This window comes from Olea europaea, chromosome 3, assembly GCF_002742605.1.
Source record: "Olea europaea var. sylvestris chromosome 3, O_europaea_v1, whole genome shotgun sequence".
Lineage (NCBI taxonomy): Eukaryota > Viridiplantae > Streptophyta > Magnoliopsida > Lamiales > Oleaceae > Olea > Olea europaea.
The window spans coordinates 8,338,987-8,357,359 of record NC_036239.1 but is presented as its reverse complement, the minus strand read 5'-3'; the positions used below and the strand labels follow the sequence as shown (position 1 = coordinate 8,357,359).

General features: G+C 34.5%; 1 protein-coding gene and 1 pseudogene across 1 annotated transcript; one reads left to right on the top strand and one right to left on the bottom strand.

The window, feature by feature from the left end:
- Positions 1 to 1,519: 1,519 nt before the first annotated feature.
- LOC111384915 (Golgi apparatus membrane protein-like protein ECHIDNA) lies at positions 1,520 to 11,916 on the top strand. The gene is made up of 6 exons (XM_023009264.1): positions 1,520 to 1,643; positions 9,197 to 9,253; positions 9,335 to 9,538; positions 9,719 to 9,778; positions 10,115 to 10,241; positions 11,648 to 11,916. The coding sequence occupies exons 1-6, from the start codon at positions 1,629 to 1,631 to the stop codon at positions 11,728 to 11,730; spliced, it is 546 nt and encodes a 181-aa protein (XP_022865032.1). The 5' UTR covers positions 1,520 to 1,628; the 3' UTR covers positions 11,731 to 11,916.
- Positions 11,917 to 13,285: 1,369 nt separating this feature from the next.
- On the bottom strand, positions 13,286 to 18,184 carry LOC111378009 (annotated as a pseudogene).
- Positions 18,185 to 18,373: the final 189 nt, after the last annotated feature.

Below are 18,373 nucleotides of genomic sequence, written 5' to 3'. Positions count from 1 at the left end.
AGCATGTAATTTAAATTTTCAGAGAACTTATTGGATCAATGTATATAGACTGCAAACTGCACACGTGATATGATTACATTTGTAAATATTTGGTTAAAAAATGGTACAAGAATATTTTTTTTTTTTGTGGGATATGAATTTCAATCATTGATGTTTATCAGTGTCGACGAGTCGAGCCACTTGTGAACTGAAATTCTAGGCTTGGGTTCGGTTCGAGTAAAATGATCCGAGCTTTTGCTCGACCAAAAAATAAGACTTGCTCCCAACTTTCGGCTCAATCCTTATCAAGCCAAATCAGATAAGCTCAATTATTATTATTATTATAAATAATATATAGGCAACAAGTTACTGCCTTTATTATTATTATTATTAATTTTTTATAAATATAAAGGCTCGCGAGCCGAGTCACACAGACTTGGCCCGAGTTCTATCGAACCGACGAGCCCGATTGCAATACCTACCGTTTATGTTAATAACTCTAAAAATTATTGAAACTCATGAAGAGGTATCAAACTACTTAGAATTGTTGTTTCATTGCTTTTGTATAGAAAATGTCCTACGACAGCAACTATGCAATGTATCCATTTTTCCTTTGTTGAAATTTTGTCCCATTTAAATTTTCTTACAACGTTTTTAATAAGGTAACTATCATTGCATACCTGAAAGAATAATGTACATTTTTATTAATTATAATTTTTTCGAGACTTTTCTATTAAGGTTATAACGAGGCATATGGAGCGTCATAATATAATAATTGCTGGATGTCCAAACCCTAACGTTAATTTCATTAGTTAGAAATATATGTTACAAATATTATTTAGAAAATTTTGCACTTTCAATCTCCAACTTTTGTACTTTTTTACTAATTATCTTTAATTTTGTATAGAATCAAACATCCTTAATCTTCATCATTTTAAGTAGATTTAATGGCAAAAAGTGGATGGAAAGACGAATTTTGTAATTAAACCAAAAGGACAATGATGCCTGACCTAAAAAATATAATAATAATAATAAAAAAATAATAATAATAAGGATGATTGACCGTGGATTAGTAACAAATTGTAAAGATTAAGGGCCGGTTTGAGCTCCATTATTATCCAAAAAAGCATATCCTTCAAACGCAGGTCTAAGTTTGGAGGATTCGACGATAACCAGATACCAGAAGGGAAATTCTTCTCTCTGAAACGAGAGCTCTGCAATGATTTTTGTTTTTTAATTATATATTTATGATTAATTTGTAATTTTTTGAAAATTTGGGATTATTGTTGCAATTAGCTATTTATCTTTTCTCTTTTTATGTTGTTTTATTTGAATAAGAGGATAAAATCGTCTTTTTATTCAAAAATTGGACGAATATAATCTCTTGCACTATAAAATATGAAAATAAAGGTGAAAATGTTAAAAAATAAAAAGTATGAATATTATGCACAATATCATCAAAAAGATAAAAATGTTTTGTACTATTGACTGTAAAATTATTTTTAAGGACAAATGGACAACCAAACGCGATCTACACGGTTCAATAATCTATATATAACCGGTTTGTTGAAATGGTCCTCTGCGTAGAACTTGAGACAATACATACATAGAGAGCTGGAAAAAGAGAGTGGCAGCGTAAATTTCCAGAAATGGATCTGAACCCTGTAAGTTTCAGCATTCATTGCTTTCTCCACTGATACTCACGGAACAGATTTTCAAGATAAAATTCATAGTACAATGGTTTCTTTATATCTACCAGCATGTTAAAACTCATCAATCATTATAATCACTTTGAAACGTAGTATAGAATGTCATTTACTTGGGTTCATGTCGTAGATCTGTTATTTGAATCAATTTTTAGATATTAAATCTAATTTCTGGACGCGAATAGTTCTTGGGTACTTCATATTCTTAGGTTTCGAATTCAGAATTAATAAAAGGTTGGAGTTATTGGGTTCATGGCTAAGAATTCCGATTTGTGAAGATATGAAGTTGCTGAGATTCTGATGCGCAAATTTTCTCCTATTATGGTATTTGAATAGTGGGATTGGAAGACATTTGAGTGAATATCTGTTTAAGCAATTAGATTCGAGGTGATTTTAATGCTTACTAGGAGAAAATCTCGTGCTTCATATACCTGTGTATTTGTTCAGAAGATCAAGACTTTTTCCCTCCATTTATTTCTTATTCTTGGGGTGATATGGGGGTAAAAATAATGACATGGTGTGGGTTCACAATCTCGATAAGTACTTTGGTTCAATGGACTTAGCCATAAATTTATTTTTTGGGATCATTCGATAATATGGTGCTCATATTCAATCAAAAGCATTCACTGAAATTGCTAAAAGAAAAACACATAGTTATATTGATGACATTGTGCTGAGGATAAGTTATCCAAGAACAAAATTTACAAATCAGTCACGAGCAATTGGTTTTAGTCTTACTGAAGTCTTGCTTTCATTTTTAAGGCGATTCTTTAGTTTTCTTCTTGAAACTTACCCGTCTCTGTCTTTACGAGTTAACACGATTTATATGAACATTGGACTGTAAAATTATAGTTTGAGGTGGAAATCTATTATGATTAAGAACATAGTAGACTTCTTTAATTTTTCTGAGGTGGGGGTTCAAAACTGGAAAAAGGTTATTTATGATGGTTGAAAATATTTATGAAGGGAAACCATATGGGTTTGAGGTTCTTCGTGTCGAGGGAGATTAACTTGAGAGTTGGAAAGGCACGCAATCAGTGTTGTCCTAGGTTGAGGATAGGTTGGGTTTATGCCAGTGGTTGCTATTATAATTCAATTTTTATTGACCCAAGCTAAATCACTTGAGTTTAAGGCTATTCTTCACTTGGATAAGAAGCAGTAGCATATGCAATACAAGGTATTTCCAGGTTTCTTGTTTGATTTTTGATCCCTGTTAACACTTTTTCTTTTCTTTTGGTAAAATCCCAGGTGTGCTACCTAGTTTTTTGTCCCCTAGTTTACTCTTCCATGGTTCTGTTTCCTGCATATAATTAGCCTCTGCTTGTATTTTGTTTTGGACTCTTATTCAGCCCTGTAAGCCAGACACTTTCTAATATTCTCTTTTTCAACTAATAAATTTTTGTCAATGCACCATAAAGTCTTCCCTTTTAAGTACACCAGTTTCTGTATTATTTCCTCAATCTTTTGCAGCTAAATCACATAGTATGGAAATTTAAAAGGTCCAGCATCACTATCTCCTATGTACCAGTAGGCTCAACCACTGATTTTACTTAATTGATTGCGAGAACTCATTGAGAGTATAATTTCAAAATGTTGCTGGAAACGCCAAATCTGTGCAGGATCATATTATGAAATGTCATAATCTTTCTATACGTGTATACTGGACTGCAGTTCTTTGATGTAACATTTTGTCAGAATGCACACGTAATTGTTCACTTGTTACATGCCTTGTAGTTGTGCATTTTAAATAAAGTAGCCTATTGGATTACTTGCAATGGAAAAAAAATTGCCAATACTAATGCAAATTATGTAATTATTCACCATAACCTCAATTTCTGATTCATAACTTGCTTTAATGGTTCTCTATTGTAATATTCAAAATTTTGTAAAGTGAGAAGTAGAATCTTGTTTTTGCTTTATGGGTACAGCTGGAAGAATACAATGCTATCAAGATCCTGTGATACATAATCACGAATAGTGCCTTTGTCACGATCCGGGTATCTGTACTCAAACCGTTAGCTTACGTATTATCCGCTTTGGGTGGGTCTTGTGCCTACTTACTCTTCAATACTTTCTGTCGCGTCCCTCAGAATTCGAACTCATAAAATTTCCCTTAAATAAGCTTTAAATTGAATCCTGGTACCAATTGGAGATTCTTGGTAGGTGGTAGGTTAGTGATTGATTTGTTTATTAAATAAAAAAAAAAAAAAAGAGAAGAGAAATGAAAGAGAGATAGAGAAAGATATGGGGAGCAGCAACCACGTGAGTAGTTGTTGAGAAACAAATTTTTATTATTATTTAATTAGAACTTTGAATTAAATGGCTGCCACCACGTGTACTAGGGTTGCTTTTGGGTGATTGGTTAGTTGACAAGTACGTGATCCAATATTGATAAGGCTTGGTCTCCTATTTTGTTTCAAAACAGTTTTCTCAACTTTATCTAAATACCCACTATCTCCCACACGTTTTACTATGAATATTACTGCATGTGTATGGAATGAACCGCACGAGAATTGAGACACAAAAATATATTGGTGCACGCACACATTGTTAATAGAGGCAGAAAAAGAAAGGAGAAAGGAATGTGATTTTTCTTTTGTCTTCATATTAAAGCAGTTTAAAAAGGTAGGATATGAGGTGCAGTGTTTTTATGTCTCGTTTAATTATTCTTTTTCACAACTTACATTTTTTATACTCATACTATCAACTTAAATGTGGGTCTACAGAAAATAAACCTACGCTCTGATACCAAACTGTAACGATCCAAATCTTCATAATTTAAGTCGCTACCAAATTTATTTATTAAATGGTCAAATTTATTAGAAACCACATATGATTCATAAATTTTAAATTAACAACTGGCGCATTTTTTTTTCTTGAAATATAATTCACTAGAAATAAATAAGTGCATTTCAACATGTTCAACCGCTAACTAAACATTTAAATAAAATAAGTGAACCTGGTAGGAGTCAAAAGACAAGAATACTAACAAAAGCTCCTTTTTATTAAGACATCCAAACCCATTTTACGTCTCATTATGCTTCCAGTCAAACAATTATTATTTAACATGAATTGGCAGAAAGGACATATCCCACTTTTATTATAATTATTTTTTATGTAGATTGCATTAATTACGCTTGCATGGGAACTATAAATCAAAATTTTCAAGGTTGCTTTATTCACTAAACGAAACTTGTCTAATATAAAGGCAAAGATTAGTTTTTCACAAGAATTTAAGACTCTACGGATCAAGTCATTATAAATAAATGTCTACAGCAATTAACTTAAAAGAAATAAATTACGTGTTATTTTTAGATCTTCGTCCAGCCATATAAGGCACAACTACACCATCGAACTATCACGCTCCGACACGACCCGATCTAACCTGTAACGTGTAGGGAAAGGGTGAGTACATGGAAATACTCGATAGGATATCAGATTTTAATGTTGCGATCCCGAATAATAATTTAGAAACATGTGTCAGAATATCATATCGTCGCATATCTTTAAAATTCGATAAGAGCTCACATCATATCATATTATTTCATTGTACCGGAATGGCCATATCATTCATATCATAACATTTTATATCATAACTTTAACTTTCATGAGTATAAAATTCATCAATATTTGAAAAAAATAATTAAACGAGATATAAAAACACTGAACCTCATATCCTACATTGTTAAATTGCTTTAATATGAAGACAAATGAAAAATCACGTTCTTTTCTCCTTTCTTTTTTCTGTCTCTATTGACAATGTGTGCGTGCACCAATATATTTTTGTGTCTCGATTCTCATGCGGTTCATTCCATACACATATGCAGTAATATTCATAGAAAAACGTGTGGGAGATAGTGGGTATTTAGATAAAGTTGAGGAAACTGTTTTGAAAGAAAATAGGAGACCAATCCTTATCAATATTGGATCACGTACTTGTCAACAAACCAATCACCCAAAAGCAACCCATTACCGTACACGTGGTGGCAGCCATTTAATTCAAAGTTCTAATTAAATAATAATAAAAATTTGTTTCTCAACAACTACTAAGTTGTTGCGGCTCCCCATATCTTTCTCTATATCTCTTTCTTTTCTCCCTATTTTTCTTTATATATTTAATAAACAAATCAATTACTAACCTACCACCTACCAAGAATCTTAGTATCGTACGTGTGAAACTTTCCAATTCAATACATACTCAATAAAATAATAATAAGAGTAATAACAACAACAATAATAATTTAAGGCTATATCTTTCAACCTCGATAACTTGGGCTCCGCTAGTCCAAATTAACTTTTTCTTGAGCCTAATATGCATCTTTAATTACGATCTATCCAACGAGGCCAATATTCATATACTTATTATCACTCCGTCAATATCTACCTTTTAACTCGAATTAAATTAAAATTTACTTTTTATGCACTTTAGTCCCTAAACTTTCAAAATATTAAAATATAGCATACAAGAATTAAATTCTGTTCTATGAAATTTCGGGATATTACAATCTCCCTTCCTTAATATATTTTCGTCCTCGAAAATTTACCTTGGTTAATCGAAGAGCTTTGGATATTTGGTTTTAAGCTTCTCTTCTTTCTCCCAAGTTGACTCATCAAGTCCATGATTTTGCCATTGGACCTTGACTAGGGGAACTTCCCTGTTTTTGAGTTGATGCACTTTTCTGTCCAAAATCATTGTCGAGATTTCTTCATACGACAAGTCTTTTTGTACCTCTAAAGTTTGGTAACTTACCACATAATTGGGATCATAGACATATTTTCTGATTCGAGTCTTTGCTTTCTTATTCTTATCTTGATCATCATTCTTCTTCCTTGGAGGTTCCGTGCAATTGAGGGCAATGTGTTCCGGCTTACCACACCGAAAACACATGTTCTTCCTAAGTAAACATTCACTCCTGTGGAGTTTATTACACTTAGGACATGATGTAATACTTCTACTCGTCCCACCAATACGAATTCTTGTGTTTGGCCTTTTATTTTGCTAGTTACGTCCGTTCTTGTTTTGATCACTCCACTTTCTTTTTCCCAACGACTCCTTGCTCTGCTAGGCATACTGTCCAAATGTGGTTCTCTGGTATAAAATTGCATGGGCTCTCTTCAACATCTCACGATATGAGGTGAAACGATGGGACATAATGATCATGCCGATTTCTGGGCGCAGTCCATTTTCGAACCTCCTAATCTTCTTAACTTCAGTGTCCACCAAATGTGAAGCATATCTTGAGAGCTGCTCAAACTGCCTCTCGTAATCAATAAGCGATAGGTCTCTCCGCCTGAGCTGCAGAAACTCTGATTCCTTGAAGTCTCTCAAAGCCTGTGGAAAATATTTTGCCATTACTTCATCCTTAAACTGCTCCCAAGTCAAGTTATGTTGCTGCTCTTCCGTCTTAGTGCGTGAGACGGATTCCCACCAGTGGCTAGCTGCTCTAACAAACATGAATTCTGCGCATAGTACTTTCTGTGCATCCGTTCAAGCGATGTGTCGAAAGATGCGCTCAAGACCTCTTATCCACTCCTCAACAGCCAATGGGTCGGAACCACCGTCAAAAGTCGGAGGCTTGTACCTACAAAAGTGCTCAACCACTGAGACGGCTCCCGGGACAAATGGAGGTGCATTTTGTGGCAGCGGTGCTTAGCTCTATCTGCTCAATTCTTGTACCGCTCGTAATAAATTGCGCATCAAGTTCGTGTGAGTAGGTGGTGCCATTTCCTAAAATTTAATTTGAAGTTACTAGTCACATTCAAGTACTAAGTCTAATAAGTTATACTTATTTTATCGTATGTATATCATAAATTTAACGAGAAAAATAGCCTTAAAAATTTAAAGATATGTAATTTAAAATATTTAAAATTATGCAAAATGTCTAAGTACATTTATCTTCTTACTCCTTTACATACCTTAGGGTTGTCGGAGGGTGGCCGATTAGTGATCGTTGAGTGCCAAAGATCATTCACATATTTAATAACTTTAAATTGACTTTATCTTTAAATTCATAAACCTTTAGAATAATATTAACCTTTAACAAACATTACACAAAGAAACTGGTAAACAATTAAACATTTTATTATATGTAACATTTAAAACATGTAAAGTCCAATGTTTATATATATATATATATATCATCGAATTTTTTATTTTATTTATTTCATTTCATTTTAATATATATATAAGGACATTTCTAAAAGTTATATATGTGCATGTATACATACACGTACAAAGCTAAAGGACTACTTTGCAATTTCGCAATTTAAAGGTTCCATATAATGGAGGCTGGAAAAAATTTTCACATACTATACTCATTTCATTTTTATTTATTTATTATTATTATTATTATTTTAATTGTTCATGTGAACAGTGCGGCACTGTTTACTTCTTCAAATATATATATATTTTTCCAACTTTAAATTTTTTATACTCATACTATCAACTTACATGTGGGTCTACAGGAAAATAAACCTACGCTCTGATACCAAATTGTAACGACCCAAATCTTCATAATTTAAGTCACTACCAAATTTATTAGAAACCACATATGATTCATAAATTTTAAATTAACAACTGGCATTTTTTTGTAGCGACCCGGGTCTCTGCGCGTTTTTTTGTAACGACTTAGGTCTCTGTACCTAATTGGTACCAGGATTCAACTTAAGTTTTACTTAAGGGAAATGCTATGAGTTCGAATTTTGGGGGACGCGACAGAAAGCCGTTATGGGTAAGTGGGCGCAAAGCCCATCCAAAGTGAACAGTACGTAAGTTAACGGTTTGGGTACAGAGACCTAGGTTGTTACAACCTTCAAACCTGCTCCATGAGTTGTGGATTTTTTTTGATATATCTTGATGTACTTAACTAATATTGGTAACACTGGACCTGTCCTTACCAATTTGTTGGTATCTTTGTCACAACCTATTTTTGGTTTAGTTTTCTGGTTCATTATGGTAAATACCGGTGCTACCAGCCATAGGATGCTTTGGGTCATTATGCTGAGAAGTGCGACCAATTACTCCCACCACTAAATAAAATGAAACCTATTGTAGGCTGGGGGAGTACCGCAGGAAAAAGAATGCATAGATAGTAACTTATACATACTTAGTTTTACCACTTCGACATTACAAGCAGAAATCATTAGAACTGGTTTATATATAAAATTGTCATTTTCTGAACTCTATATTTGCTTGAAGAAAACTTTCAACTGCCCCCTTTTGCCATGCATAAAATAAACAAATAATTAGATAATCACGAGATAGGTAGGAAAACATAAGTGTAGGTAGAAGAAGAGGCTAATAAAGAATTAGAATTATGGAGTTCTATTATTTGGAATGTACAATATGGCTAAAAATCAGAACTCTGGATTTTCTGTTGCATCTGGTTGAGGAAATACTGTCACATTATCTAATAGACCCACTAGTGGTTTATCTTCCCAACACCCTGAAAATAAATGAATAGTAACATTGCTTGATTGCTCATCATAAGTTTCTCTCTTTCTGTTCTCAGCCTGCAGGGGAGAATTATGCTCATCCAAACATATGTTTCTTCCATGTGCTTTTCAAGGTCATTTATATCTTATTTTGTGATGTTATTTCTATATGCAAATTTTATTACTGGATAACATTAAATTCTTCCATTTGGCAGGCTGCAGCTTTGGCATTTTACATACTTTCAGCTCTATTTTTTGATAGCTTTGTCATTATTTTTGTCGTTACCGTGCTTCTAGCTGCTCTTGATTTTTGGGTAGTCAAGAATGTGAGTGGACGCATCTTGGTAGGATTAAGATGGTGGAATGAAATAAACGAAGAGGGTGAGAGTGTGTGGAAATTTGAATGTCTTGATCAAGAGGTGGGTAATCATGTCTCCCACTACCTTAATTTGCATATTTAATTTTGGTGATGCCTTCAATATATTTGAATGTTGTAGATATTTTCAGTCTCTACATCATGAATTCAGATGTTGCTAATTTGACTTGTTCTGAATCTTCTGATGTATATTTTACCCAATTTCCTGCTCTCCCCTGTTCAGTCATTGGCTCGGATTAATAAGAAGGATTCGTGGCTGTTCTGGTGGACCTTATACCTTACTGTAAGTATAGATCTGTATGAAAGCATATCATAGGACCCCATAATTAATTCGTAGAAATTTTAAAAAATGTTATGCCAATGCACGTTATAGATGTGCAATTTCTCTGGAAAGATGCTTGCCTGATAGTCATCTTTGTCAACTAGAGAAGTAGCTTCTATGACTAGCATATGGCTATCTCAGATTTGGTTAAAGCATTTCTTAGATTTGGACCCTACGTTATCATATCTTGTGGTTTCAATACAGATAGACTAAACCCAGTTGTTTCTGTAAAGATGAATTTGAGAAATGTTTTATATATTCTCTATCATAGCTAAATGATCTTGCTTGTGCTTGTAGGCTGTATTGTGGCTCTTTCTTGGGATATTTTCCCTCATAAGGTTTCAAGCTGACTATCTTCTTGTTGTTGGTGTTTGTTTGACCCTCAGCATTGCAAATATTGTTGGCTTTACTAAATGCCGAAAAGGTATGTAGACTTAATGATCTAAACCTTTAAATTTCATCAGTTTTTGACATGTTTCTTCCAGACATAATTTTTCATATACTTGTGACCATTTGAGGAGTTATATAGCGATGGCTGCAAATTATGGCTTGTCAGTTCCATCAATAGCACCCAATCACATTTTGACACCCACTGCTGCTACTGCATATTTGGTCCATTTATCTTTCTATTCATGCAAGAAGGGATTCCTGGGTAGGTTTCAAACCTGTAAATACATTTAAGAGAATTTTTGGGTTTACTATAATGAAGAGGAGTGATGGGCCCTATGAAATGTGAGTATTATTGTATTAAGTGGTTAGTAAATTAATGGTTGACTTTGACTTCAAATTATAAGGAGATCATACGAGCATGCGCGCGCACGCGTATATATGCGCATGCGTGTTTATATATTCTTGACTTACTCTAGTGAGGAGTAAGTTAGCAAGTTACTGATTTTGCCTGACATATTTTGCCTCTGGTTAAACTTATCTTAGTACCTTACAGAGCATCGTTGAGGGAGTTAATATAGTAAGAAAGGAATCTTTCTATATCCTACTAGGCATCTGCACTCTTCATTGGACATCTATCTCTCGTCAGGGGTTAAGTTTTCTAATAATCAACCTGTGATATCGATCATTTTTTTCTCTGTGATATCGATCATTTTTTTCTGTTGTGGTTCAAGTTAAGTCTAGGCTATGAAACCCAACATCTTGGCTGACCAAACCCCAGTTGGCCAGCCTAGCACCGGTAACATTTTCATCAATCTATCTGCTCTCTCACCTGCCACAGAATCACCATATGCATTGTGAATAAATAGTAAAATACTCAACGTCATTTTTTCTTATCTATGAATTAATGAGAGGTGTAGAACTTTAATATTAGTTAAGATTGGAGCTAACAAATTGTTATTGATTCACACGGCATGGCGCCCACCATAACATTTGTAATCTTGTGATGGAATCAAGCCATTTAGTAGGCAGATTGCAGATTTCACGGCACAATCTGTGTACTTGTTTTTCTCTTTTCTTCCATTACAGTCGTCTTTCTATCTTCATTGTATTGCACAAGAACGCATTGGCACAAAAGTCGAACTCTTTCTGTGGAAAGATGCCAAGTCTCTCTTCTAGTGGAAAATTTGAGTAAATCGATGAATGCAAAATGTGTTCATACAAAATTTTTGGTGACGCTCTAACTACTAGTGGGAATTAAGAATTTTTCCAAGTTCCTGAGCTTTATTTATTTATCATGCCATTATATTACACCTCAGCCTCGTGGCAATTTTGTCATTGAAAAATGTGTACGTGGAGTAAGTTTACAGACTCCTAGATATATATTTATGTGTGTATATGTATCTCCTTGAGCACTAATATTTTTCATTCCGTTGATTCCAGATGCTAAGAAACAGCTTCAAGCATTTGCCACCCAGACCCTTGCTTCTAGGTTCTCTTCTACCATACAATCAGCATTTACTTGAATGTGTGTACAGATAGCCGGAGGAAGACGAAAACTGCATTGAGAGTCTTTGAGAAATGCTACTTTCATTTAGATCATTATAAGTGGTGATTTGGAGTTTTCTTTTGCAATTTTGTAGAGATATAAAAGCATTCGGCAGATGGTTTTCAGTAAGTGCAATTCCTAGAGTGTGTTTGATTGGTATGAAAAATATTACTTAGAAAAAAAATTATTTTCCTTCTTTTGAGGAAAACAAAAATCATCTCCACCCAAGGAAAATATTTTCCTTCTTTTGAGGAAAACAAAAACCATCTCCACCCAAGAAGGAAAATATTTTCCTTAAAAATAAGGAAAATTAGGTATATTTTCAAAAGTTGGAAGTTTTTCATGAAAAAAAATAGCTATCAAACACCTTAAGTAGAAATTTAGGTGGAAAACTAATATTTTTCATAAAACATAAATGTAATCAAACACACCCTTAGATAATACTCATAAGCATTTGGTTCTTTTTAATTGCTTTGCCAACATTTTGCTTTAAACTATTAAGCAATTGATTTTGTTTGACCCTATCCGAAAATTCACATCGAATCATTTGAGGGTTCACCATGACTTGGTCAAACTAGCCTTTTTATCTGAGACTAAATAGGTTAGTACATGTGGTCAATTCAAGACTCCATATCGATATTTTGACCACCATGAGACATCATTGAATACATCATTATGATATGACTAAAAAAAGTGTTCTCCTTGAGTGGCAGCACCATCCACTGTGGTCAATCAAGAAAAAAGTTATGATGGTCTTAAGGTATCACGATGATTCATTGCAATTGAACCCTCCATCCAATCAAATCTCTTCAAAATAGGTGGTGGCATACGAATCTAAATCAGACGGTGTAACTTAACATGACTAAGACGATAAAACTCAAGTCCAATAGATGAATAGGGACATCAAAATAAGCTAGACCATCCAGGTCGGAGCATTCCAGCCCTCTAAAAGCTCAACACTTGGCCCCCTTAATTAGACCGTGCCAAGATACCTAAAAAAGAATCTTGCGAGCCAAGAAAGCTCTTACATCTCTAGGTGCTTCTATTGTTGAAGATACCAATGAAGTAACTGCTATTCGAAAACAAGGCTTCCAAGGGAGCCCATTCTGAAGTGTCCTCGTGATAAGACAACTCTTTGTATGTACTCAAAAAAACAATTAAACTACTTGTATAAAGTAGTTTGACAAAAATAGCTGACAAAGTGTGTGTTGACAAGATCAAGACCAATGGATTTTGTTGCTTTCAAAAATTGTTTTTGAATTGAGTGGTCTTGATTTTGCCAACAAACACTTTGTCAACCTTTTTTGTAAATCTACTTTGTAAGCATAGCATCACTCACTAAAAAATGTCACCTTAGCCACCATTATGGTGATCTTGGATTAAGCAAGCCAACAATATCAATATTTTCTATTTGTCAATCTCCAATTTATACACCAAGCCAGGTAAAAGGTATTAACATCGAAAAAGAACAAAGAAAAGTGCTGGTATTATAGCATAAACAGGGAACAGATATTACAGGAGTCCATACAAATCTACTTCACGATAATGGCGATCTCTATGAGAAGCAAAATTAAGCACAGAAAGCAGATTGCTCTAGTAAAGCAAGATGAAAATGACACAAAGCCCTCAGAACGGGAAAGAATTTCCACTTCAAACAAGGATTTGGCTATCAAAATCACTGGAGAAAATGCCTTGCTTAGGCCTGCATTAGGGGGAAAAAATAGATCATAAAGGCTAGCAATCAGCTTAATAAGAACTAAGCTAACGGAATAAGCTCTTTCAGGGAAATCCGACTGGCCTACCTTGTTAGCAATGTTGTTGGAAAGCCAGTCTAGACCCTCATAAAGCCCCTCCCCTGAAGTTGCACGCGTGCTCTGGATATAACAGTGAGAAAGGGTAGCCTTCGGGCCTCAGTAGTTGAAAATTGAAATAAACCATGTGGATGTATATGCAGATCAAGTTGCCATAAACTTCTCGTATTTTTTAAATAGTTATGAGAGAGAGAGACCAATGCCATTGACGGAGGGAGTGAAGTCCAAGCTTGTCAGTAATCTCAGCAGCACTCATATCATTTGGAAGATCTTGTTTGTTTGCAAATACAAGCAGCACTACATCCCTTAGTTCATCCTATACAGGCATTAGTTCAATATCAGAGTCAAAATTCAGGCAAGAAAAAACCTACAATACGAGTCTCGCATCAATTAACCAAACGGGCTTTATAGCCTCTGCTAATACTGATACCTCAGTCAAGCAACTGAGCAAGTCATTAAGAAAGAACCGAATGCATAAGCAATTCTTAAAAGAACCGAGTTGCATAAGCAATTCTTACATTTTCTAGAACCATCTCCAAGTTCTTGTCTTATATTTATCACAGCCTAACTTCAATGTACTAAATACCAAAAGAGGCACATTGAATAGATTAGTTTGATTACCTCATCCAACAGCCTATGCAGCTCGTCCCTAGCCTCGACTACACGATCTTGATCATCACTATCAACCACAAAGATGAATCCTCGAGTGTTTCGAATGTAATGTCTCCACAATGGTTGAATCTGCATTAATCGAGTTTAGAGTAAACTCAGACATAATATTCAAATTTTAAAACACTGGACTTTTAGTTAAACAAATGACAGCACTGTCAGCACATATGCAACAATAGAAAAATATGATTTCAGAAATTATTTATGCATATGCATGCCCCAAGCACCATCTAAAATAATCATTAAAATCACGGATCGATCCATGTAACTCTGGTCTATCCTTTTATTTCTAAAATCGAATGTGGGGCTAGGTTCAGGGCAATATTCAAGCATCAATGTATCTTTGTTCTATCCTTTTACTTCTAAAATCGAATGTGGGGGCTAGGTTCAGGCCCTCAGGGCAATATTTAAGTATCAATGTAACTCTGTTCTATCCTTTTACTTCTAAAATCGAATGTGGGGGTAGGTTCAGGGCAATATTCAAGTATCAGCTTACAGTACAATGCCCAACACTTGGCATCTATTGTATGCACCCCAAAAGGATTCTATAATGGGAGGACAGTAATAATTGTGTTTGCGAAACAATAAGGGGAGGAATAGTAGTAGCCATTTACATAAGCAGGTGACACGTTACTTTTGATTGTGTAATAACCATAAGCTGATTGAGCAACATTTGAATAGACTCAAAAACAGTTACGGGCTCACCAAGTGGTCAAAATCATCTATTATTGTTATTTCTCCACAAGATTCTTAATTATATTCATCTTAACAATTACTTGCTCAGTCGCATCGTTGTCACTTCAATTGCAAAAGTGAAGGTCAAACTGTCTTATTATTATAACAATGTTTAATGTGATAAAACAGTCAAATGGTACAATTTTTAACATAGTTAACATTTTTGGGAAAATTAGTGCTGAAAAGGGAGTGGTTTTGACGTCCATATTGGCGGTTTCTGTCGCATCCACCCAAACATCACATTTTTCGAAAGTTAAATGATAAAATTAAGTAAATTGCAATATCATTTCAAGAAAAGTAAATCTGACCATTCAATGATGGTAGTGTAGCTCTCCCCATTCTGATTCTCCAAAAGATAAGGGTATGGGATACTTGTCACATCCTCTTTAAGTCAAAAGAGGATTATTTTTAGGATTATTTTATATGTACAAAATCAATGACAAACTTGACAAGTGGTGGCCCCCTGTTGGTGGAGTGGTGGTGGGGCCAGCCGCCCCACTAACAGGGAGCTGCCACTTGTCAAGTTTGTCAAACTTTTAGTAATTGATTTTGTACTTGTAGACTAATCCTTATTTTTATATCATTTTTCTTATTTTGGTATTGTGTTTTTCTAATGTGTGCTTCAAATTTTTAGATTTGAAATGAAATTCAAAAGAAGTATCACAGGTTGCAATTTAATTAGTTCAGATTTACAGTTAAATATACAACATATGTATACATATATATCCCTGAAAAATATATCTAAAATTATGAGTACAGAAATTTCTATTGTAATTTTAAATTTAGATGATGTATCCATGTATCCACTATCCATGTCTAAATTTTAGATTTCTTTAACCATATCCTCATATCATAGATTTAGGGAAAAATAGAAAATAAAATAAAATGAGAGAGAGAGAGAGAGATCCGACTCTTGCACTGGAGTCCAAGCAACACAGGTGTAGCTATGATTTTGGAAGGACTAGGACTTCTTAGTTAGTACCGAGGCAACTTGAACAAATGTTACAGATATTAAACATTATATGCTTGTTTTTTTTCAGAAAATGCCACAGATTAAGCACATTCCCCAGTATAACAAAACGGTCTAGATGAAGGCAAGAAATATTAACTCAGATGGCATAATAGAAAATAAGAAAGAACGTTCTTGAATGCCATTGTCCAGGGCTATTGCTTGATACTTAACTAACTTTTACCACTGAACCACAACTATAATATAAACTGGCTGCAGTGGAAGAAGTCAGTTGCAAGCCAAGCAGTTTCATTGAATCAGCAAGCACAGGCTACAGAAGTCCGGAGCTTCTATGATCCTCCTATACACATTTAATACATTATCTCCAGTGCACGTGTATCTTTGATGAGTGACTTGAACCTAGGGCTTCAAGCATTTAATGTGATCGTAATCCATTATTCTTATCTATTTGCCTTTATTTCTGTTTTGAAAGCACACACATAACAATGCCCATTTTCCACAATGTTATTGCATTCCAGTTTATCTGAAATATACCAAGCCATTTTACAGATTACTACATGTAATCGTAATCTTTAAGCATCAAGGTTCATGGAAAACATACAAGAATTACAAAAAACAAAAAAAGTGTTAAAAGCCTTAAAGATTCAGATGAAAGCACAAACAATAATATAACAATATAAGATAAGATAGTCCAGTAGAAACTGATTTTCTGAGAGTTTCCATGAAGTAATAAATAAATATTGTTATTCTATCAGGTCTAACATAGTTGGCCCATTCCCGTTGAAAATATGTTGTTCAAAATCAATAAACACGTGTGTGGAATGGAATGAACAAAATTGGAACATAAATCTAAAACCGGAGGCCCAAGATGAATGCCATGCGACCGCATAGCAATATGGCCATGCGGTTGCATGGCCACAACCCGAAACTGGAGAGGCCGGTTTGAAGAGGTCGCATGGTACAACGAATTAGCCGTTGGGCAGTTTCTTCGGCGATTTCGGTTGGATTGTTGGCAGCTTTTCACTTCTTTTTTGGCACCACTTAGTGAAGCTATGTTCCATAGCTCTAAATTGGTGGCTTGTGATCATTAGAATAATAAGAAAAACACTTGAAAACATTGTGATCAAAATATTCATTTCACAAAGAAGAAATCAAAGTTTTCTTCATCCATATTCATATTCCCTTTGTGTTCTTCAAGTCTTGGAGAATTTATACAAGTACTTAAGTATAAATTCTCTACAAGGCTTGATTACTCCTCCAAACCATTTGCCGCGAAACCCTTTAAGCGACAAATTATATACGAGAGGGGGCAAATATCGTTTGGGAACAGCGATATAATGCCGTGTTTGAACATTCATATTTATTTAGATTTTTCCCATTATTTTCATCTTCTTGAATTTCCATTTCTTGGTTTCTTCTCCAAACCTCGGTGTGATAATTTCCCAACAATTCCATTGGGGAATTTTCAGAGTAAACAAAAGAATGTGAAGTCATATTATATGCCTTGTCTTGACCACCAACATCCCAGACAATCAAGCTGATGTTCTTGTACTCCACCGTCTCCACATTGAATCCTAAAGGGGAATTTAAATGAGTTCCATTGTTACTGAGGAAAAAAAAAAAAGGTAAAATACAACATAGGCATGTGCCTTGATGCTGGGTTGAATAATTACCACAATGGCTAGAAACAACATTTCCAGTAACCAACCGAGTAACATATCAGGTCAATATTGTTGAAATTGGATCATAAAATAATTAATTAAGAACATCGTATTAAATAAGTCTACTAGTATTGATATTGAAGCACTGATATTAATTGCCTACATTTATGGCAAGAAAACTAGGAACTTATATTTTTGGTTCTTCCCCACCCTCAAATATTATTATATATCATCTCTCGTATGGGTGTGTTGCATTCACTCGTGATCACATAGAAAAATACATGCACACTATCGAATAGAATTCAAGTGGAAAAATGGAAGCCAGAGGCAACCTTAATACAAGCAAATAAGAGCAGAACATTAAACCAGGTATCAAAGAATAGGACAACTGAACAGAAACATATTCAAATGGCCAATAAGTATGTGAAAGAACATACCAATTGTAGGAATGGTAGTAACGATTTCTCCCAGCTTGAGCTTGTAAAGTATGGTGGTCTTACCAGCAACATCAAAACCCACCATACGAATTCGCATTTCCTTCTTAGCAAACAACCGGCTGAAAAGTTTGGTAAATTATAACCCCATTTTTTTTAACTGTGCAAAACAGAAATAAAATTCAGATGCATGAATATTGTAAGTGGAAATTACCAAAATAGTCAACTTTTAGTTTTTCAGTTACAAAAATGTCACATTTTTTTAGTCATTGCAAAAATGTCAATTTTGGTCTTTTTTGTCCCCCCCCCCCCCCCCCCCCCCCCACACCCCCCCCACCCC

Bases quoted from the DNA above. Each gene is read 5' to 3' on its own strand.
- LOC111384915 (XM_023009264.1), top strand. The intron at 9,779-10,114 runs GTAAGTATAGAT...TTGTGCTTGTAG, and splicing joins GGTGGACCTTATACCTTACT to GCTGTATTGTGGCTCTTTCT. The intron at 10,242-11,647 runs GTATGTAGACTT...CGTTGATTCCAG, and splicing joins CTTTACTAAATGCCGAAAAG to ATGCTAAGAAACAGCTTCAA.